We start from the raw sequence: 24,102 nt of genomic DNA on the forward strand, positions 1-24,102 counted from the left end.
GGCCCTGGTAAGAAGTCTCTGTCTCTCTTAAAAAGCCCCCCTTTAAGTCTTGAAAGGCTGTGAATAAGGTCTCCCTGGAGCCTTCTCTTCTCCATGCTGATCAACCCCAACTCTCAGCCTTTCCTCATAGGGGAGGTGTTCCAGCTCTCTGACTGTTTTCATGGCCCTCCTCTGGACCCGCTCCAACAGGTTCATGTCTGTCTTGAGCTGGGGCCCCCAGAACTGGGTATGGTACTCTAGGTGGGGTCTTGACTCCACTGTCATGTCTTCCCCAGCCTGTAAGGGATCTCCCAAAACATGCAAGCATGAGAAAATAGCTGCAGTCTCTTCCCCAAGAAAACAGGAAATTTAAAAGGCTGTGCAGGTTACTGTAAATAGCAGGCAGCTACAGCTCATGGACTCAGTGTTCCTGAAAGCCTGTAGCTCTGGGTTCTCCCTTTGACTCCAGAGGTTGCTGAGTTAGTGAGCCGAGAGTACCTAGGAAATCCTTGAGGATGGAGAAGATCCCATTAAGTCAGAGTACAGTGCTGGTTGTTTCAGGAGGGAGAATGTTATTTGGGAAGAGGTGATGCTCCAGGCAAAGTTAGATGAGTCTACTTTAGGGCCTTGTAGGACTGTGTTTTATGAAACAATCTCAGGTAGGAGTTGATGTTTCATTTGATTCTGGAGAGAGCACGCTGTGGTGGTGGTTTCTTGGATTTGTGGATGAGAATTTGCTGTTTACAGTCAGTGTATGAAAGAAATACACAGCCTGTTCTGAGAGGGAGTTGCACTGCAATCAGAGGGGTGGCTTTAGCAGAAAACTTGGGGCTTGTGCAAAGCCACTACATCAAGTTACTGCTGGAGGCATGAGTGCTGTGTCCCATGCCATTCCAGTGTTCTCAACTCCAGATGAAATTTCCCATGTGAGCTGGCGGTGCATCCCCCACTAGATGGCAGAGGGAGCTTGTGTTTTGTGTGCCATTCCCTGTTAACAGTGCTTTTTGTTCCCTTTCTTTGTCCAGGTGCCTCCAGCATCTGCTAAACAGCATGGAGTCAACCTGAACACTGCATCGACTCCTTTCCAGCAAGCTAGTGGCTATGGGCAGCACAGCTATGGAGCAGGTATGCTTACCACTGTGCTTTTCATGTGAGCATCTGCAGAGCTGCTTGCACACTGTAACACCTTGTCTTATACACACTGGCAGGCTATGATGACTTAACACAGGGAACAGCAGCTGGAGATTACAGCAAAGGAGGCTACAGTGGGTCATCTCAAGCACAAAACAAATCTGCTGGTACTGGATCTGGGAAAGGTAACACATGAGACTCGAGGTTGCTCGAGTGGGATTTAGTAGGGCAGACTCCCAGTGCTGTGCAGTCAACACAGCAGCCAGCTCTAAACAGGTCACAATCCAAGCTGTTTCTCCATCTGTATACAAAAATGCTTTTTAATGACCAAAGTGTTCCTTCTAAACCTCATGGCTGAACTTTGCATAAGGATTTGTGTGGCTGATGCGCAGCTTTGTCCACAATTATACATGGGAGAAATGGTGAGCTGCTTCCTCTGCCAAAGTTTTCTTTACTGAAGAATATAGTGGTCCTGCAGCAGAGCCGTGTTTTTTGGAGCCTAAGCAGTTGGATGATGCTGCTGAAATGGTCCTCTGCCAAATGAAGACTAGATTTTGAGTTTCTTGGAAGGCACCTGAGATAGCCCTGAGTGAGCGGGGCAGTTCACATCTCTGGGCTGTTGTTTCAGCTGCTGTCCATACACCCTGTAACTCATTGCATTGTTTCATGCCAGGAAATGTTTCCTTTGTGATTGTAAAGGCTGAAGAATTTATACAGCTTATGTGAAAGTTTATTCTGCACATTCTGCTTAGACTGAACTAGTTCATCCTTGGGCTTAAGCAAATACCAAGCATTTGTTGTGCATTTGAAACAACAACTGGATTGTCTTCAGCTAAGAGCTGATCGCACTCTCCTCTGTGGAGGAGCATTCCAAAAAGGAGCAACGTCCTAGGAAGGGTACAACCTTAGAGCAGTGCAAACCCTCTGATTCGCTGGTCTGGTTTTATTCTGATCCAAGTGAAATAATTAGAACCAGTCTTTATAAGACTGAATAAGTGGCTGGCTTGAGAGTCACTTTGCTGGTGAGTGTTTCTGAGCCTGTTGTGGTACCAGCTGGTCCCAGGTGGAAGCCCAGCCTGAATCAGTGATATTAATTCTCTGGGCAGAGGAGCATTGCAGACTTTACCCTTCTGCAGGGTGTGAAAGGACAAGGGCTCAAATGTGTAGCAGATGCCGAGTCTCATCACTCTGCACTACTGGAAAGCTCTTGAATGCTGCAATAGAGCCAAATGCATCCCTAATCCTAGGGGAAAGCTGGCTTTTTGTGAGCTTAAATGAGTGTTGGTGCAGCCAGCTGCTGCCTGGTGAAGTGCATTTGAATCAAAGCATAACCACTAGGTCGTGGATGTGGGTGACTTTATCCTAGTGGGCTGGTTTCCTGCTTTGTAGCAGGAGTGAGGCACTGAGCCCTTTCTTCTGTTCCCTGTGGGGTGCTGTAGGTCTGACAGCATGGAGAAACCCCACAGGGCGGGTGGGCTGGCTGGCAGCAGCAGCACGGTGTATGGTGCAGCAGCTGTGGACAAAGGTGCATCTACTGAGGCCACCAACTTTCTTGGTGGTGGTGGCTTTTTTTTTGTTTTCCAGGTGTTTCTGTGACCTCAAGTAACACAGGTGTGCCTGATATCAGTGGTTCAGTCTATAACAAGACTCAGGTGAGTAATGCTTCCCTCTAGTCTGAGACCAGGATGATGGCTCCCCTTGCAAGCACTGGCAGTTAGGACTATTTCCAGGCCAGTTGGTCTCAGGGTTAGCAGGCTCTGACACTTTTTGTGCTGGCTCTGTTTGCTGTTGGAGAGGAGTCTTGCCTTCTGTCCCACTGTTTCTGCCATGTCAGCTCCTGGCAGCAGCTGCTGGCGTAGATGCAGTGTTCTACACTACCCATGTTGCCCCATGTGTGTTGTGTCCTGGGTGCAAATGAAGTATGATGGCACTAATGTTTTTAGTTAAAATAGCCCCTAAAGCAGGTGAGTCAATAGGCTGGGTTGAGTTCTGGCCAGGGGGAAGAAAATCTTATTTGCAAGTTGTTGTTGTGTTTTTGTTGGGCCTCCCTGGGTAGGTTGAGTAATTCCAGCCTGAGCCCCTGCTGCAATGTGTGAAGGACTGATTTCAAGGAGCTGCTGCTATTCCATGTCCCACTGAGTAAAAAGAGGTTAGGGGAAAGAAGGAGCATAGTAGCTGTGGAAACAAAAATAAAATGTTGGAGGCATTAGTGCAGAAGTATGGATGAGAACAGGAGCTAAGGCTCATCTGCTGAAGTGCTCACAGGTGTGACTTGGCTTGCTCATGGAGTTGGTGAAAGGTTCAAGTGATGTGTGTTTGGGCTACTCTTGTGCTTGTCTGGTCACCCATGGGGCTGCTCACACAGTCTCTGACATGATCCCCCTTGCCTCCTATACAGACATTTGACAAGCAGGGATTCCATGCTGGCACACCGCCTCCTTTCAGCCTGCCCTCTGCTCTTGGATCAACTGGGCCCCTGAACCCTGGTGGTGCCCCAGGTTATGCTCCAGCTCCCTTTCTCCATATCCTGCCTGCGCATCAGCAGCCTCATTCCCAGATGTTGCATCACCATCTTCAGCAAGATGGGGCAGGTGCGTTGGTCCTTTTCACATCTACAGTGTGTCTGTCTGAGGGCAGATTGCTCCCACTCACATCCCAGAAGGGTCTTGGGGGCTTTTGCTTCCTTCTGGTTTTTGCTTCGCTCATTGGGAAAGGGCCTTGACAATGATTGCAGACTGACAAACTCATGCTGTTGACCAGCTTGGGGAAGAAACCTTATGAAGTTCAGTAAGGGGAAGTGCAAAGTCCTGCACCTGGGGAGGAACAATCCTATGCACCAGTATATGCTGGAGGCCAAAGCTTCTTGGCAGAAAAGGCCTCGGGGGTCCTGGTGGACACCAAGTAAGTTGACCATGAGCCACAAAGGCGGCCAATGGTATCCTGGGCTGCATTAGACAAAGTACCACCAGCAGATCAAGGGAGGTGATCTTTCCCCTCTGGTCAAGACTGGTGAGGCCACACCTGGAGTCCTGTGTCCAGTTCTGGGCTCCCCAGTGTGAGAGACATGGATATACTGGAGAGAGTCCAGTGAAGGGCCACAAGGAATGATGGACTGGATTATTTCTCCTATGAGGAAAGACTGAGAGAGCTGGGACTGTTCAGCCTGGAGAAGAGAAGGCTCAGGTCTTTACCAATACCTGAAGGGAGGGTGTAAAGGGGGTGGAGCCAGGTGTTCAGTGGCACAGGACCAGAGGCAATGGGAACAGACTGAAACACAGGAAGTTCCCTCTGAACATCAGGAAACACTTTTTTTTTTTTTTTTTTTAACTGGGATGATGACCAAGCACTGGCATGGGTTGCCCAGGGAGTCTCCATCCTTTGAGCTGTCTAGACATGGTCCTGGGCAACTGGCTGTAGGTGACTGCTTGAGCAGAGGGATTGGACAAGATACCTTGAGAGGTCTCTGCCAGTCTCAGCCAGCCTGTGATTCTGTGAAGAGGTCATCCTGATGGGTGTGGAGAGATGGGCTGTGAGGTGTGAAGCCAAGGTGGGTGCTGCTGTCCCCAGGCTGCGGCAGGAGAGCAGGATGTGAGCACTTGTATTATAACCCTGGGGGAAAAATCAAGCATCCCCTTGCAGGTTGCATATTAGCTCCAATTTTTAATTTGGTTTCACCAGCATTTTCTTTTCTCGCTATAAATGTTTCCCTGAAAGAAACAGTGTGTTCTGCCTTAGAGTCCAGAAATAAGAAATTAATTTTCTCTGAATATGGGACATCCTTGGCTGGTACGCTGCCTTTGTTCACCTTGAGAGAGCTCTTTTGCTGTCTTCAGTTTCTGTGCTTTGCCTGCCTTGTGCTTGAAACCTGTCTTGGGTGGGGGGCAGTAGGATGGTGCATTCCTATGCTCCTGCTTGGTGTCTCTGGCTGTTTGTCCTGGATTGTGAGACATTGGAGGTGTTGCAGAGCAGAAATGGATCCTTTTGGGGGGAGCATTGCTGTGTTGGTGGGTATCAGGGCTGTCCCTGGGGGCGGCAGCTCTTGTGCTAATGTATGGTTAGGCTTGTCTTCCTGGGAGCACTGCTGCTATGGCAGCTGATAACAGTGTCGTCTTCCTTTCCTGTTTCTAGGGTGGATCTGGCCAACGCAACCAACCCAGCACCGTGCAGCAAAAGTCTCAGGCTACCAAAACTGCCTATGGTACTTCTCCATACTGGACAAACTAAATCCAAAATTGGGGAAGGGGGAGAGAATGAACAGAGAGGAGGAGGAAGAAGAAAAAAAAAAAAGCAAAAAAAAAAAAATATAAAAGCTGTAGCTCATTCCTAGAATTATTAGAAGTAACTGCTCAGCCAAATGTCTATCTGTGCAGGGAGAACTGCAGCCAGCCATCCATGTGACTCGCTTTCTCTTTGAGTTGCTGTTGTATGTAATATGTATGTATGTATTTGTAAATGTAATAGAGCCTAAATGTGGTTTTCTGCATCTTGCAGCCTGTTTTGTTTTCTTTGTAGGAAAACTAATTATTCATTACCCATCTGCACCAGGACATCCATCCTTGAGGTTTTTTTTTAAGCTGTAGAAATCTGTCAAACTGCTATTTTTTTGAAGATGGAAACCATTTATTTAATGCAGTTCTAAATTCAGGCAAATAAGGAGGCCTGCCTGCCCCCCCCCCCCCCCCCCCCCCCCCCCCAAAAAAAGTCCTGTTGGTTTGATATCTGTCCCCAGCCCCCAATATAGCTGTTACTCTAAAAGGGGGTGGAGGTGGCTGGGGATGTTTTGTAGGTCTTCCCCTTTCTTTTGTCTTTTCCTTCCCTCCTGCAGAAGGCCAACTGTCATGGGCAGTTTGGTTACTGTGGCACTTTTTTATTTTTTGATTTTTTTTAAATTAAAAGTTTTTCTTGTTTGTTTGGGGGTTTTTTGTTTCTCTAGCAAGAGTTTAGATGGCTCAGTGTGTCCTAGAACCCTTCTTTACATCATTAGAGGCAAAAAAACCCCAAAACCCAAACAGCAAAACTGTGTCTTGTACCATTCTGCCCAGGGAAAGCTGGAGTTACTGGATGGAAACTTTACCTATCCCTCCCTCCTCTTTTTTTAAAACAAGACCATGGGTGCAACTCTTGGTCCTTCTTGTCCTGCACCAATATGGTGAATGTTTTAGGAATTTCATTTCTTCTTAGCCCTTCTTCCACCTAATAAAAATCTAAATTTATCACTGGTGTTTGTCTGCATTTTTTCAATGGCTCCAGGACCAGTTTTACTTTTACAGCCTGTCCCCTTCTACCTGTTTCTGCTGGGAGTAAGAGCAGTGGCTAGGTCCATCACAAAGGTCTTAAGAGCTCAGACAGTTGCAGAGGGCATGGGATCTTGGGCAGCACCCTGACTTCTGCCATTAAGCATCATGTCTCTGCCTTTGGTGGGTTCCAGCATTGTGCTCTGAGTGCCTGGGGAGGAGGTAAGGAGGGAGTACAGCTGCAACACTGCCCTCCTGTGTTTTGCCTATCTGGTCCATGGCCTTCCCCCAGGAGGAAGGTCAGTGGTGATGGCTCCTGCCCCAGGCTCATCCTGAGCATGCTGGCCTTATGCAGCAGAGGTGGGTAAATGTGAAGTTGTATGTCTGTGGCCATTTGCCAAAGTGCTTTAAATCAGTTAAGGCAGGCAACTAGTAGCTTTATTTTCCCATAACCTTATTTTATATAGGCATTGATATTTGAGCAGCACTGAATTTGTGAATAACTGTTATTCAAAGCTTCAAGTAACCCACACAAGTAAATCAGCTCAAATAATTAACAGTACAGGGCTATTTTCATTTCATTTTTATTAGACAGGTGTGCAGAAAAGACAAAATATAACTACTGAAGGGGAAGACAACACAAAGATGCATCAGTTAATTTGCCAGAAAGAACTATACAAAGGAAAACATCTGGGATTTCAGCTAAGAAGACTACTAAGAAATCTAGTGTACCCTGCTGGTTTCAGAATGGTTGAAAACTGCATTTGAAGGGGCATATAGCTGCAAATGTAAACATTAATACTGGCTGAGACAGAAGAAAAAGTTAAGAAAAAACCCTAGAATACACAGATCAGGTAAACATTTTTTCCACAATTTCTTAAATAGTTTAAGAAAAGACTCATATTTCAGTTTGTATCTCAAAAAAGGAAACCAGCAAGTCAACAAGCAATGACATTGCACAGGACAGTGGGGAAGATTTACCTGGTTAATGTAGGAGCTCTCAAAATAGGATGAATTTTTGCCTTTAAAAAAAGGTAACAGAAGAGTTATGATAATGCATCTTACAAGATCAAGCTTGAAAATAAAAGTCACTGGAGAGTATACAGTGAAGACGGTCAGAAGTACAAGGGAAATCCTGAAAGATGCAGTATCATTTCAGATAGTCATCAGCACAGCCAGCACTGCCATACTCTGCTCCTTCACCTCCCAACAGCCCCCCAAAAGCTGAAGGTTGGTGTCCCTGTCCCAGTGCAGCCCCAAGACCAGTCCTAGCAGCCAGGAATGCCAGGGGCCTATTTGCCAACACTGGCACTGCTCTCACAGGGCTGGAGTGAGGCTGAGGGGTGTTCTACACCATCACTAGATGCAGAGGAGCCCTGCTGCCAGGTCCAAAAAGCACCAGGGGCTGAATCAGCCCATGCAGGCCACTTCAGGAAGGGTCCCAATGCCTCCTTAGGTAACATGCAAGTAGGAGGGCAGACCATCATGGGGAGCATTAGGGGACAAGGTATCACCACTTGGGCTACCTTTACTTGAGGGGGCAGAGGGATGCACTGCCAGCACACCCTGGGGCAGAGGAACAGGGACTGTCCCTGCTGCAGTAAATCCCAACCAAGCAACATTATGAAAACACATCCACCTTGCTCACTTCAAAAAATGCCCTACCAGCCTTCCTCCCCTCCTCTAGGCAGCAGGCTTTGAGCTTGCTCACTATCATCCTGCTCCTCCCCCAGGAGGCAGCCCCCAAGCTGATAGAACAAAGTTGACTCCCACCAAAACACCCCTCAAGGGAACACAGCTGATGACATACCATTGAAAACCCTGAGATATGCAGAAGGGAGGCATAAACAAATGTCTGAGCCTGCAGCTCTGATAAGAGTAACTGCCACTGTACCTGTGGGAATGGGGAGTCTCACTCAAGCAGGGCCAGCACCTTAGACCTGCTCCTTGAGGTACCAGAGCTCAGTGCAGGAAGACAGGTCTGGCTGCTGATCAAGGGATCATGCAAAAGCTGAATTCAGGCCACTGCACTACAGTCAACAAGAAGAGCACACTGTAATAGGGTGAGGATACTGAGGGACTAAGGAAGAGGATTCTGCAGACAAGCATGCAGGATCTCCCTATGCCCACAAGGGAAGGACCTAGTCTCTGCCCTGAGCTCCCAAAAACATGCAGGAGGTTGAGCTTGGTGCACCAGCTGAAGCACACTTAAATAGCCTGTCAAACCCTGCCACTGGCCTTCTCTTCAAGTCCAAAAGCACTGCAGCCTCCTTCACCTGTGGGACTGCACACACTCATCTATGCACCAGCCAGGCAGGCAGGCAGAGGAGAGCTCAGCACACATCCATCCCCTCTGCCCCATGCCCCAGCAGCACAGGGACAGCCTGGCCACCCCAGGCAGGCACCAAAGGCAGCTTTGACTTCTGCCAACCCTGCAGAACTACAGCAGGGCTGTGTTTACCAACATGTGACCTACATATGCAACAGAAGGCTCAGGCCAGGACTGGACTTGGGCTGAAGGAAGCAAGGGCAGCTAGCAAGCACTGGGGCAGGAGGCTATTGGTTTCTTCTACTACCAAAAAACAAAGTTCAGGATGAATGCTGGCTGGCATGCTGGGCAGCAGAATGTACTTCTGTTTTCCTCCCTCAGGAGAGGGGCAGCTGGCAGCAGATCTCAGCAGCATGGCTAACTTTTTCAACCCAAATCTAGTCTGAAAAATAAAATAAAAAAAATAAATAGCAACCCAGGGCTCAGTTGTACAGACGTGAAGCATTAAGTGTTTTAGGGTTCATATCACAAGCCTTTTTCAGAGACAAAGCTGATTGTGCTCTCTGGGGCTCCAGGGGCCAGCTATTTTGTAGCTTGAGCAGGCTGAAAAGGAATACTGTACCTTTCAGTGACATCCCATCAAGCTCAAGACACAGTAGCTCTACACTCTCTGCCCCCCACCTTATAAAAGGAAAAGCCACCACCACAAGTCTAAACCAGTGTACACATGCTATTATTGTATATGGAACAGCTAAACCTTGGCAATTTGCTTTGTGTAGCTTTTTCTTCTTCCCAATAAACACAGCACTTGAGCTCCTGAAAACCCAGCTTCCAATTGGCTTGTTCCAGCTTTAAATACATAAAACATCTAATTGCAAGACTATTTAATTCAAGGATCTAAACATGAGCAAACCTGTTTTGCTATGAGCATTTCAGAAGTGATAAAGGGAGTTTCTTTTTTAAAAAAAATACAGTGATGAAAGGGTTAAGAATGCAAGAATTCAGACATTCTGTGGAAGGTCTCTAAGAGGTCCATAAAAAAAGAAAAAGGAGCAAACAGATCCTTACAACAGGAGACAGCAGTAGACAGTTTTTTTGACCACACCCCCCACCCACACACACACACTTTTTTGCTGAACTGCTGCTAGGTTACCGCTGCTCCCTTCTGGCCTCAGTCAGCAGGGCAGTACAGGGGCATAGAGGAAGCAGGTCACGACTCCTCATTGCCAGAATCGTCATCATCATAACAGTCGGCATCCTCTTCCTCATCATCTTCATCATCAATGTCATCATCATACAAGTCGTCATAAAGCAAATCTGAACTGTTGTCATTGGAAGGCACTTTAGTTTTGATGCAGTACTCTGCCAGTGTAGTGGGGACCTTCACACCATCCTTTTCTGCCTCAGCTTTGGTGGCCAAAACCTGTTTCCTGTGGTGAGGAGGACATAGCAACATGAGCAGGGCTGTGTGCCAGCAGCAGTGTGGCTCAACTCCCCACCTCCCAGCCAGCCCCAGCCCAGCCCTCCAGACAGCTCAGTCAGGAGAGCTGATGTTTGGCTGAAACAGCACTAGAAACAGATTTAGTTCCTGCAGCCCCAGGCTTGGAAGCACTCCAAGAGTGTTTGCAGCACACATTGCCCCAGGACAGACTCTGGCTACTGCCTCCCAGCAGCACTCAGGCTGTGAACTGTTGCTGGCCTACATTGCTTCCCTGCTGGGAGGCAAACAGATAGCAGCCTGTCCCCTTCACCCCCACCCACATGCTCAGTCTGCCATATTCTGTTTATGGAGTACATCCAGCTCTGCTGAAGCCAATGGAGCTAGAGGGGACTAAGATAACCTCCCAGCAATGCTCTTTGAACAGCTGGGGCCAGCTACTGACTGCCCTGTGTTGCTCCAACCAGGGGTATATCATGCATGCCCAGCTAGGTGAGTCAATGCAGATGTGGTCTTGCCCCAGGCAAGCATGACAGCAGTTCCACTGCAGTATGGGCCACCCATCTGCTGCTCTACAGCAACCCTGGCTCAAGTTTACATCATCTCCCTACAGGATGAACCATAAACTTTTCAAAGAATAGTCAAGACTGTTCAGTACTTCCAGCTAATCAAATCCAGCTTTACAAGTGCTTGCCAAATCCTGCTGATATTCCTTCAAATTGGAGGGACAAGATTATGATTCATGAGCACAGTAAGCACAGAATCAGTAGGATGCGGTCAGTTTGAATCACATCCCAAGCAATGCAAGCAACACTCAAAGGCAAGCGGGGCCTTCAACTAGGATTTACTAGCAGCCAATAGATTTTCAGAGCATCATGCCAGATTAGTCTAAAAGAGAACAATTCAAAGATAGATCAGCCCAGTTCTCCTGTTCCAGAAGCCTGCACCACTTCCATATGCTGAAAATCCTAGAGGGACCAGAAACATGGGCTTGGAATAAGACTGTAAAATTAATTTCCAAAGGAGCAACCACACAGAGAAGCTGGGAAAAGCAAATTCTGCAAGCAGCCTGTTTTGTAGGATTCAAAGCAGGAGGCCAGTAGCACAGCATCACACATGGCAAAGCTTACCTTATGATTTCAGCATACTCCTTGTCTTTCCCTTTACTGTCCCTCCACTTCCTGAACATGACTGATGCATCCACATTGGCAGGAGAGAAGGTGTTGGGCTCATTAAGCAGAGAGATTACACTCAGCAAGATAGTCCTGAAAGAGGTAACTACAGAGTCAGAGCTAACACATTCATGGATTCTGGATGCTGACAGCTTCTTTAGGTGATGCATCAGAAACTTGTTTAAAGTCAAAACTTAAGGATAGTGAAGGATAATAGTTGAAGTGAGAACAGGTATTTATGAACTTCAAATCCTGGCCATCAGCGTAGGGAAGATGACACAACACAAATCTCAAAGACCTAATCTGATGACAGGCTATCACATCTATGCATATGCTTGTGATGGGGCAGCAAGCAGGCAAAGCTTCCATTAGACCAGAGTTCAGCTTGTCCATAACAACCATAGGTGGTACCAGGCTGGAAACCTGCTCAGTGAGCCTGTTTCTCATGACATTTGGCCTCCCAGCAGAAAGCCAGGCTCCTTGCTTACCCCATGTAGGGAGGACCGCTACAACCCAAGGCCATCAGATGAGGCTGCACTGCTTTCCCTGCCCCACAGCATGTTAAGAGGTTGAAGCTGCAGCCAGGTCTCCGCCTGTGCACCACACTAAGGCTGCTATAGCAGCACTCAAGCACAAGGGAAAGACAGTGCAGATATTTTTCAATACCCAAGCAAGCCACCAAGAGCCCAGTAGGATTCAGCTGCTGGTACTCAAAGCTAGCATGAGCCTGTCTGTCTGCTGGGAGTTATGTGACTGTCTTCCTGGATTTTTAGCACCTAGCTGCCCCACTCTGCTGGCATTTACTAGGGGCAACCACCACCTCCCTCACCCAGACCCTTCTCCTGCATTTCCTACAACCCTTTGCACTTCAGAGATTCATCCCTTCACTGTTCACACAGTGCCACAAGCAGCACAAGACTCAACAGCAAGTTCCATCAGGTGGCTCTACACACCCAGCCACCTAGCTGTAGCTACCACTGCAATAGCTTCACATGTCCAAGGTGGTCCTGCTGGCAACAGCTTTTGATTTGAATGGAAAGGAAGAACAAGAGACCAGGAATAAGTCTTGAAATACAGTAGTACATAGCCAACTGCTCTGCAGAACTTGAACAGAAGAGACTACAGCTCCAGCTGTCCTTGTATTGATTTAGGGGCACATTCAGAGCAGATGTGCTCAGCACATCTACCAGATCATATAACTAAGATACAATTCCAGGAAATGCTTTGTCATTTGGATGCAGAGTTTCTTGAAAAGTTTTGAAGCTAAACACTTTGGCCAGACTGTTCAGCACAGCTTTCAGGAAATTCATATGCAATTTACTTTCCAAGTGATATAATTCAGTAAGAAAAAAGAACAGCAGCTCTGGAAAAAAATTGTCTGGTCAGACTAGGATGATGGGCAGAAGAGAGACCATTTTCTACTTAATCTCAAGAATTCATTTAAAAGCCTTTGATTCTCAGCAAGCAGGCTGTAAAGCCAACATATCAGCTCCAGCATAATTGCAGCAGCTTTACTGTAGAGCAAGCAAAGTCTAGGGAAGACTGAGGACAGGAATTAGTGTCTGGATTTAGCATTTGCTCTGCTACACTTCCATCAAAGTGAGAAGCCAGTTTCCCATGCAGTGCCCCAGACTCCAAAAATCAGTGCAAAGCTACTGAAATACACCAAAGCAGCTGTCTAATAGAGATGAGGCTCTCTGCATTCTTCATTCTTAACTGGCACATTAGATCAACTCCATCACTGCTAATACCTTAAGAGCTGGACAGTCTCCTCCCACTCAAACCCTGCTGCTGTAAGCAAGCAAGGTGAACAAGGTACAGTAGTAGCAGGAAGGGATCTCAGCACATGAGATCTGACAGGACTAAAACCACAAAAAATTCAACCACACATGACTGAACATCCTCAGCATCAGATATAAACTGTGCTGGTCTGGATACAGGCTGACCCTCTGCAATATTGTCAGGGATCTGTTTCTCCCTCAGGCAAGGTTATTCTAGCATGTTGTTTTATGCATGTTGCTTGCATGAAGAGCAGGGATTTCAAGCCCACCTTCTGCTTTCTTAAATCCCCAACCCCATTCTGGGGAACAGTGTGTTCATCAGCTGCCATGCCACTAAGTGTTTACCATGCTGTCTTCAGAGTGAGTCCCTCTACATCCCTTTATCAGCAGAGGAGAGGCAACAGTAGAGGTTCAAGGAATCAGACCTGTTAAGTACCTTTTTTCTCCACATATCAACAGAAGGCTCAGACATAGATGAATTTAAACAAAACAGACATTGTGTAGAGTGGCTAGGGCTCACAATCAGCACATCCTGTTATATAACTTGTTGAAAAGGATTATTTTTTTTTTAAATTCCAGCTACTACCTAACACTGTAGTTTCTCAGAGTCACCTTTAAAGGTACTTATAGATTTGTCCTAGCACATTTTTACTCTCCGATATAAAGTAAGAGGTTTTGGCTTAGGCTGTACTGACAGTAATGTTAGATCCGGACAGTTTCTGCAACCAGCTCAATGCACTAAAGCAGCTAAAAAAGCCAGCAAAAACAGGCATCCTCAGGAAACAAAGCAATAGTAAGACAGGGCATCACCCATCTTCACAAGATACAGATGTACCAACATCTTTCATACTGTGCTTAGTTCTGGTCTGTGCACCTCAGAACAGAGTGATGCCATGGGAGATATGGAGACTGGCAACTTAAATGATAAAAGAGCCTCAATCCCTAAGCCCTGCCACCACTTCCTCAGCTTGATGGGACACAAGTATTCTCTGCCACACAGATCACAGCTGCATTCCTTCACATCTTGCTGGATGTTTACCACATTTGCTTATGTCTGCCTCATCTAGCTCCGAGTGATGGGAAAGCCCATGTTGATTATGTTTAAAAAAATTAATGAGCATACTTGACACCATTAGAGGTAGAAGCATAGGTGCTCTCAAAGTTGAAGAATGACACACACCCCTCCAGACACTTCAGCCAGTCATCTATAGTAAACAGTCAATACTTAGCAGGATTTACAAAATCCAGAAGTTGAAGAAAAACCATAGGTTACACAGACAAGCACACTCCGCTCCCACACCTTCAGCCCTACTGCCTTCTCTCTGATACTCTGGAGCTTTGCAGAGCCAGATGGGACCCCAGCAGGATGCAGTTCTATTGGCACTTAACCCAACAGGTTATGCTGGAAACAGGCTAACAGTAAAGGACAATTTTTATTTCTACTTGCTAATACAGCTGAGGAATGTTTTCTCCTCAAGTATCACCCTTAAGCCCAACACACTCCAAGAACAGGCACCAAAAACCACACCATGGTAAGGGAGAGCAGAAATCTGAGAACTGGCATGAAACTTCTCATGGTGCTAATCTTTAGGGTTGTATATATTATACATACATGTTGAGTAATTATAAGTAATGCCAAAAGCTGTTTCTTAACTATGACTTGAGGCTTGTCATCTAGCCCTAACCATATCAGATGTATGAAAAGTTTAATAGCCATGTGAGCAGAGGAACAGGTGAACATAATTAGCAATACATAACTTAAAACAGTGTATAATTTTTTAAAAATCCGAACTGGAACTTTGAGAGGTTGCTTCATACTCACTTGTACTTGGTACAGATGGATTGGATAATGTTTACCTCAAGCTCTAAAGGTCCAACTCTTCATGACTTTACACAGCTAGGATGCACCATTTCTCTTGAGCCTTTTTAACCTTGAAGTAGCATGTGCCAGGAGGAACATCAGTAGTTATAATTTGTGACTGCTACAATTCCTAGTCTCCTGCCACATTAGCTCTACTTCAGCACTTTGCAGAGTGTACATGTTACAATCATATTCTAAGGGTCAAGAATCCAATAAATCCCCATTGCTAGATCTTTGCTTTGACAAAGGTTCTTTTCAAATTAATTTCATGAAGCAGAGTTAGATGAAAGCTGAGTCAACCTATCAGGCAACCCTTTTCAAATCACTGCACTCCCTCAGGTGTGCTGAGATCCCTAGTGGATTTACCAATAAATAACGGATTTCAAGTTGGGAAATCAACATCTAATAAATCACTCCAAAAGAAAGCATATGATACACTAAAAATCTAGGAGACAATTACTTTAACTTTATCTGTATAATAAAACAGATTAAGTTAGAACAGGAAATACCTTCAAGGTTTTTCCACTACATCACTTACTACTCAAGCTACACAGGTTAGTGAGCTGCTACTTGATACTAGTTTCATCATTTCTTTATTGGCAGTCTTGTAATGAAATTCAGCTGGTGTTTCCAAAAAACAGACAGGTTAGCCTTGAATGCCTCTGGTACTGTGTGATCCTTTTTTTTGGCAGGAAGAAAACTACCTGGCTAACTGCTCACGATAGCATGCTGCAGGACAGGAGACAAAAATACTGGAAAGCAAACAGTAGGTAGGATTATGCATAAAGTTACTCCTACTGGGCCCAAATACCCAAAAACGTTCTTTTCCACTAGTGATATCTTAGAGAAGTTTGAAAAAACTAAGTGTAGGATAACATGGACTGGGAAAGACTAGAACATTTGAGATAGGGTTTCATGCTCTTAAAGCAAACTATGAACAGGAGAGAAGTCTCCACATTGTTAACCCAGCATGAGGACATAGCACTTCAGACAGCTTGATAAGTCCAATTCCCACCCAATTCAATACCTAAAGCACCCAAAGTCTTCCAAACCTTTTCCAACACAGGCCTTAGTCTTGGTGAGAGACAACAGGCCTTTGAGGTCACTGCTGTACATCAGACTCAGTTACCTGACATTTTGGGTAGGGTTCCACCTCTCAGATGGCAGCTCTCCACTTTGTGGGTCATCTACAGGTGGGTGAAGAATTGAAATACATACATCTCCATTCTGCAAGACAAACAAAAGTTGAGAATAACCTGACTTGAGGCAGAGGTCTGATGATTCAATTCCAACACTGACTATGATCTGAGCAGTTTAACTTTGTTGATATGGACGCCCCAAGTATCAGTAAAAATATGTGCAAGAACTGGAAACATTTCTCAATTTTTCCTGGGTCTACTGTATTTATATGTTCAAAAGTCTCCCTTGCTAAACAGGATTAGTCTGCAAATTGGTACAAAACAATCTCAAGTCAAAAGGTTTAAAAAAATGTAGCAAAGCAAGCAAAACCAGAAATTAGAGTCATATAAAACTAAATTAGTCTCCAGATAGCAAGCACTGTCAGTGACAGAAATTAGTTCTAATCACAAGAAACCCAAAGTAGAATTTAAAAAATAAATATTGTTCCCAGTGGTGGCTGAGTTAGCTACAGGAATTTTGAGTTGAAGAGTTTAGCACTCTACTAGCTCATTTATCAAAACAATGCTTCTCCTAGGGGTTGAACAGATGGCACAGGGCAGGCTTAAACTGCTCTCCCAGGACACAGCTGTTTGAAATACCAGGTGAAAAAGCAGGAGATTCCATCTGAAGTTTTCACTGAAAATCCCTTCTCCAGCATGCAAGAGGAAGAGAATATTTTGGCAGTGTGTGGAAACCATACAGATTGAGGATTATGTGGTTGTGTTTTACTCACCAGTGTTATTGCCCAAATATAGATTTAAAGTTCCATAATACCTACCATTTATAAACACTTCAAAAGGCCTGTAAAACCAGTTTTCCATCAGCAACAGTACTGACAATTACTTTGCAAGAGTGCTGTAGCAGTATTCACCACAGCTGATACTCTCCACTGAAGTTAACTCCAGGAGTTCATGGGGTCCCAGTGCCTTACTGCAGAATGGGGTGAAGGTGCAGACAGGGCCTGAGGATGGCCAGCAGATGTAGCCTCTCCAGGCCCTGCTAGCTTGCTGCCTCTTGCAGCCAGCTGCTGAGATGACTTATAAGTTCCCAGAGGTAGCCCCACACCTTCAGGTGGCACAGCCTCAGCTGATGGGCAGCCCTCATGCTGTCCCCTTTCACCCTGATCCAAGGTACAGGTTGATGATAGGAACAAGAGAGAAGCTGCAGATCAGTTCTTTTCAAGACCACAGGTTGCCAGTTCCTAATGCACCTGGTCTCAGCTACATCCCAAAGACACTCCAACACTGATCAACACACAGAAGCCAAAATAAAGTAGCACTGCTCACAGCAATAGCATCCATGCCTTTGAGCCCAAGCCAGTGATCACAGCTACAGATAGCAACAGTGATCAGTGATGGTGGTAGTGCCTGTGATAGCATATTAAGAAGGGAAGAAAAAAAAAAAATCTGCGCCAGTGGGAGAGAGGAGTGAGACTATGTGAAAGAAATAACTCTGCTGACACCAGGGTCAGTGAAGGAGGGGGAGGAGGTGTTCCAGGTGCCAGAGCAGAGATTCTCCAGCAGCCCATGGTGAGGACCATGGTGAGGCAGGCTGTCCCCCTTGCAACCCATGGAGGTCAACAGTGGAGCAGATAGCCACCTGCAGCCCATGGAGGACTCCACACGGGAGCAGGTGAATGCCCATGCTAATAGCGGTTTGTTGGCAGGACTTGTGACCCCATGAGAGGGACCCATGCTGGAAGAGTTCATGAAGACCTGCAGCCCATGGGAAGGAACCATGTTGGAGAAGTTCATGGAGAACTGTCCCCTGTGGGAGGGACCCCATGCTGGAACAGGGGAAGAGTGCAAGGAAGAAGGAGCGAGCAGCAGAGACAACATGTGATGACCTGACTGTAACCCCCATTCCCTGTTCCCCTGCACTGCTCAGGGGGAAGAGGTAGAGAAATCAGGAATTAAGTTAAGCCCAGGAAGAAGGGAAGGGTGAGGGGGAAGTGTTTTTTTTCCCGATTTGAATGGTAATAAACTAATTTCCCCAAGCCCATGACTGTAATTGCCAAGTGATCTCCCTGTCCTTATCTTGACCCACAAGTCTTTTGTTATATTCCCCCCCCCCAGCTGAGGAGGGGAGTGATAGAGTGGCTTTGGTGTGTACCTGGCATTCCACCAGGGTCAAACCACCACACTGGGGCTGCCTGCTACACTTGAAGGTACAAAAAAGACTATCCCTGCCTACAGGAACAGCATTTCCTACAACATTTAGATTTAACTCTGCAACCATGAAGCTGACATTTAAAAACAGAAACAGATAACCACTTTAGTTATGGCTAGAGACATTTAGTACCTTCAATACATCTAGAAGTTTGAAGACATAGAAAACCTCACATGCCTGAGAAAAATTAAGGAACACCTTACCTCATAGATGTTGGGGTGCCACATTTTGGTCAGAAATCGGAAGGTAGGTGGTGAATATGGATAGTCAATAGGAAATTTAATGTGAGCCTGGAAAAAAGTATTTTAGTTATGAAACAAAACAAAAAAAAATAAATCAACAACTGCAGTGAAAACATGGAAAAAATTTCTATTAAGTCCATTAAATAGTTCACTTTATATATCAGTGCCTGTGGTGGAAATTTATTAAATCGATTGTTGCTTATGAAAAAGCCTTTGCCTTTAATTAGGGATTGCTTAACTTGGACAGGGAGCTCAAGAACAACTTCAATGAGCAGGTGCTGTTTGTCTTGAGCACGCCCCCCCCAAACAAGATATGAGCAGGAACATCCAGACAATAAATATTGTGTGCAGCTGTGTCATAACAGTAACTCCACCATGCTCGGGCATCTGGCCATCATCCCTGGCACGTGTGAACCTTACAGACCATGAGATAGTACACGCCTGCACTTAGCCTAAACTTAAAAGTTTGTTTTTGTTTTCCACTGAGTATTAAGGCAGGCAAGCTCCGGGACTGGGCCAGAAGCCTCATCTACAGGTGGACACACTGCGTAGGAATTTTCCCAGTTACCGAGAGACTCCTGGCACCGGCTGCAATGGGGCTTCCCAGAAAAAAGGGTGGGCCTGGGTGATGTTAAGGTGGTAATGGGTGATGTCTCCTTTTCTCAGTCTCTGTAATGCTTTGCAGTAATGGTCTGATGCTTCGCTCTTATTGCTCTTTTATCCTATTGTGCATAATAACTAGTACTGTTCCCTTTATCATATTGCGTGCTATTTTTCCTTTATTGTATTTTAATATAATGAGCTGCATTTATCCTTATATTTGATTTGGAGTTCACTTTTGCTTAGTATCCAGTCAATCGGCAAAACAATCTGCCCATGTGGGCCCATAGTATAACTCTACTGTTTCTTATGAGCAAAACACTGCGCAAGAGAAGTCTAAACACCAGGCCTTACCTAGAGTGGTAATGCTCAGAAAACAAAGCAAAAGACATTTACCAAGTCCTAATACAAGTGGTATTATTCAACAACTTATGTTTAACAGGGTAAACTATATTTGAAAAGCTAGAACTCAAGATGTTGCTGTCTTGCTAGGTTCAAATGCATGCTATAAACATTTGCTAAGGTGAAAAGGCCTGTTTTACATTTGCCAGTGCAATAGCTTTTTTCTTGCACAGAAAGAATAATTAAAATTGTTAAATACTTGCTCAATTGAGATCCAAAGATTTTTTTTTTGCCTTTCTTGTGTAAGAGTTAAACTGGTCCATCTACTTGTGGTCCTAATACTATATTTCTTGCCACCACAAGCATTTCCAAGTCTGAATACCATCTGTGACTGATTCATCAAGTTGTACTGATTTATTATCGATGGGCAATAATAGCAAATATTACCTTCCAGCAGTCAGAAGCCAGCTGTGAGGCAAGACTTTGAGCTGAGTCAGTTGTGGAAAGACTACAGAGATCCCAGCTCTGGATATTAACTTCTCTGTGCTGCCATTCACGGCAGTCAGAAAAGCCAGCCAGTAGGAAAGAGGGCTGAACCTAGACTGATAAAGTGCCAAAAATGCTTCCCCCTCTGAAAGGGCAACTCACACACTGGTTTCTGTGCTGTGGAACAAATACCCTTGGCACTGCTCAACCCACCAAGAAAGTCCCAGCAATATGGTGCGGCACCTCCAGAGAAACATCTCCTGGCACCCACACCACAGCCAGGCTCATGTGCAACTGAGAATGCAATAAGATATTCCAAAAGCAGGTCACATACAGCAAGAGCAGAATCCTGGGTCACCCCCTTCCTCTTAAGGATTTAACCATGCAACTTTGATATGGGGCACTGACCTTGTTCAACAGAACAAGCTATGAGAAGTTTTATTCCCAAAAACATAAGCAGGCAAACAAAATGGATCAGTAATCCAGCGAGTAGTACCTGGCTACAGTTTTACTTAGATTGGCATATGCTTTTGCCTTGTAACCCAAATTTTGAGGCCAGAGTGCCAGGTAGCCAGGAAAAGAAGGTTTTCTGTTCACCTTTATGAAACAAATTCAGCATCTCATGTGGCTTTACATTCTGCACACACCCTCATAATACCAACTGTATGTGGGGTTGTTACATAAGTACTGTGAGGTGAGGACTCAGTCATTTGCCACAGCACACACAACCAAAAACTTATCGTCTACTTAATCCTAGCCCACAGTTTAAGGTCAGTTACACAAATGGCATTGCTCCAAGAGCAGCAAGCAAGTGCCTCTTGTCACCACACCATTGCAGAAGAGCGGCTGCTGCAGCAAGGAAGCGCCTGGCTCTACAACATGCCACCTTGCACTAGGAGCAGAGCAGGGATTTACCCAAGGCAGAGCAGATTGACTTCAGCTCAAGCATTTGTATCATGTAGCTACAGACTCCTCTGGACCACTGGAGTTTTCTCAAGAAAGCCCATTCCTGTGCTTACGTGCAGTTTTGCAAAATTTAAGACATAAAACAGCCCAAGGACTGAAATTAAAAAAAAGCAAGAGACAACAAAACTCAGGGTTGAGCTAGCTACAAGATTCCTCAGCAGAACCTATGTGTTTTCTACACAGGTATAGTTTCTAGGCAACCAAAAGATGCAGCAACAGCCAGGATTACAGGTATTTTTTTTCCCCACTAAAAGCCCAATTCTAAACATGTCAAGACAAAAAGATCAAGTTAAGCAATAATTATTTTTAAATAAAGCAGTAGCTCAAAGAAAGGTTTTGCCCCTACAATTTCACTTATGTAAGGCAAATCAGCTATCTAAGCTTATTTCTAGTAAGTTCAGCCAGGTACTGCTAGGTACTAGAGAGTGACAGAGTTTTAGGGCAGCTTGTTGTTAGCTCAGTTACGGCCAAACAAGTTCGTTTAGGAGGACTAAAGATGCAGCTCAGTCCCCCATCTACAAGTACCCAACCATTACTGCATTTACCACGTGCTTGACTTCTCCAGCTGAACCTAAACTGAACAGTAATAATCCTATTTCAGTGTCCTGATTTTAGCTGCCTGCTCACCATGGCTCTTTGGCACCATTGAACATACTCAATGGGCAGGAAGGTGGAGACAAGTCATCAACTCATTCCCTCCTTCCCCAATTTCTAACTAGTCATGCTTATAGTCCCTAGAAAAAGAATAAACTCCCCTGATGTTACACTCAATAGACCAACCTGGCAAAAGATTCAGCCCTTTATAGGCAGTTATGGTTACCACACAAGAACTTAAGCCTCCAAGTTACACCACAACACATTTTAAGACTATTGCTACCAGCACAGTCACTTTGTTTCCCATTTTACTGCCTTGCTCCCTGGCATCCTTATTAGTGCCTGCACTTCAGGTTTGTTACTTCTATTTGGATAGGGCAAAGCTTCAGACGCAGCAGCTGTTAACACTCCTGTTAAGAGCTTGCTGGAGACAGGCTGGAAGCTGAATAAGAATTTTCTTACAGCCAGAGGCCACCTGTACTCTTGAAGCAGTTCCCCTCCCTGATTACACAACCAAGCATGGCCCCACCAGCACAGGGCCAGCAGGTGCCCATTTCCAGCTGTGCACAGGTCAGTACTGCAGTGCCCATGGTTCAACAGAGAGGTTTTTCCTGCCTCAGCTATATGTACCAGACTGATAATGGCAAAGCAAAATAATTTCTAGATGGGGCCAGACTTCTGAACTCCTTCATATAAACCCAAGACACATCTGTGTTGCTTTGCCAATTTTTTTCCCAAAACTGCAGGTCAGTGCCCTCAGAGCTCAGGCAGAGGGGCAGATTACAGGAACACTCACCTACATTAGGCTAACAACTGCCAGGTTCACTTCCATTACTTTTATTGTCAGTTTGACTTCACATGACACTGCAGAAAAACACCATCATTGCAACAACTGCAGGAGATGTAGCATCCAGAAAAAGAGATTGAGTTGGAAACTGTGGCATCCTGAGCCATCCAAATATTTTTTATAACCTGCCCATTTTCACTCAGGTTTTGTATTTGTCTGCCACCTCATCACAGATAAGGCAATTACCAGCAGCTATACAAGACCCAAACAGAACTATTTGGTCCTCTTGCATACAGCAAGCCGCCAGCCCAACAGCTTTGACCACAGGAGCTGAGTGCTAAAGCTATTTCAGTTTCCCATCATACTGATGTTTCTGTACTTCCCTGGGAATTCCCATGCCGAAATATTACTAGATTCTGCCTCCAATTCAACCTTCACTGTGTTATATAGTGAAGCTAGTCTGTATGACTTTTCTGGGCAGAAAGATGACTGTTCTTATTTGTATCTGTATAAACACACTGACTTCCCCATTTGGGCAAAATAGGAAGAATAAACTTCAGATGTGTGAAACTTAAGTCTCCCTATAGTGTCTAATAGTTGCTGAAGGAGCCAAAGATACTTGGCAATACTGCACCTAAATTTTACTTCAGATCATACATCTCCTCTTAGGTCTCTGCTTTAGAGGAAAATCTGGCACTTTAAATAGCCCTACTGCAGGTATAGCTGAGGATGCCGGTACCTGAACCAGTAAAACTCTTAACATTAGTGCAACTGTTCTAGAAACTGTTTGCATACACTTCAGAAAAGAGTGGTTTTCCAATTCTTTTATTTACAAAAATAGTTTTACTGGAGCAGTGGCAGGAATATTTGAGGCTGCTTATTCAAAGTATCATGCTACATTACTGGCATCTCTAGCAGCACATGTGGAAAACTTCCAGTTATGTGTGCACAGGATTGATATCCTGGGTACCTGTGATGTGCAGAATCGAACTCTACAACTCGAGGAGAATTATAAAGCAGGTATGTTTATTGCAGCGCTGGGTGCAAGGGGGATCACTCCTAACTTGCACACCGTTTCAACAAGCAGCCCAATATTTATTATACAAAGGCATGCATATACATAAGGTTTCTGAATTTCTGCAATATTTGTACAACTACATTGAACAACAGGGCTGCAAAATTAAGTACTCCAGTAGTACCTGAATTCACACCACATTCATCTGCCACTCTTCTGAGAATGAACATACTCTGGGAGGTCAGCATTTCTCCAAGGATCTTACTTCATGCAAGAAGAGGGCAACCAGACACACTATCATTACAAGATGAGAACCATCAAGGTTGCATCACTCAAGGATCCCACCACTGAAAACAGCAGCTTCCTACTGTAGTCAAATCAATTCCTTGGATAAGCCTCAAGCTGCTCATTGCTCCAGGTTCTTCTGTCAACCTATCACCATTTCTCAATCTTAACATTTGCTATTTATTTTCCTAGAGATTTAAGTGACTGCAGTTGCCAAGACAACCACTTCATCAATACCAGCACCTCAGCTTATCTATCTTGGGCTTCCCTTCTGTTCACCATGACTTCTAGGAAACCAGCTGCCAGAATCTGGTATTTTGAAATTTAGCTACTGAAATTGCAGAAAAGAAAGCCTTTGAGATCTTCTGTCCTAAGAATCTCCTGTTCCTTTCATAGGAACAGATTTGTTTGAATTATACCCTCAGAAGTGAGGTTTCCTGTAAGGCTGGAAGAAGTCCGATTGCCTTAGTGCCCTGGAATTTAAGCTATGAAAGGGAAGATTCAATCACAGGTGTATACATCCAAACCAGTTTTATGCATGCTCATGATGTCACTCTCAATAATTCACTGAA

General features: G+C 45.1%; 2 protein-coding genes across 2 annotated transcripts in view; one reads left to right on the forward strand and one right to left on the reverse strand.

Moving 5' to 3' along the window:
* Positions 1-6,323, forward strand: part of LOC106631016 (ubiquitin-associated protein 2-like) — a 92,869-nt gene extending 86,546 nt beyond the window's left edge. Inside the window, exons 22-25 of the mRNA XM_055700126.1 lie at positions 1,005-1,104; positions 1,188-1,295; positions 2,695-2,762; positions 3,509-6,323. Of these exons, the coding sequence (XP_055556101.1) occupies positions 1,005-1,104; positions 1,188-1,295; positions 2,695-2,762; positions 3,509-3,832 (600 nt within the window). The 3' untranslated portion in view covers positions 3,833-6,323. The remainder of the gene's footprint in view (positions 1-1,004; positions 1,105-1,187; positions 1,296-2,694; positions 2,763-3,508) is intronic.
* Positions 6,324-6,912: 589 nt separating this feature from the next.
* LOC129734849 (ubiquitin-conjugating enzyme E2 R2-like) overlaps positions 6,913-24,102 on the reverse strand; it is a 28,518-nt gene continuing 11,328 nt past the window's right edge. The window contains exons 2-5 of the mRNA XM_055700181.1: positions 18,417-18,503; positions 15,995-16,092; positions 11,182-11,316; positions 6,913-10,043 (exon numbers count right to left, since the gene is read on the reverse strand). Of these exons, the coding sequence (XP_055556156.1) occupies positions 9,824-10,043; positions 11,182-11,316; positions 15,995-16,092; positions 18,417-18,503 (540 nt within the window). The 3' untranslated portion in view covers positions 6,913-9,823. The remainder of the gene's footprint in view (positions 10,044-11,181; positions 11,317-15,994; positions 16,093-18,416; positions 18,504-24,102) is intronic.

This window comes from Falco cherrug (assembly GCF_023634085.1).
Source record: "Falco cherrug isolate bFalChe1 chromosome W unlocalized genomic scaffold, bFalChe1.pri SUPER_W_unloc_1, whole genome shotgun sequence".
Classification (NCBI taxonomy): domain Eukaryota; kingdom Metazoa; phylum Chordata; class Aves; order Falconiformes; family Falconidae; genus Falco; species Falco cherrug.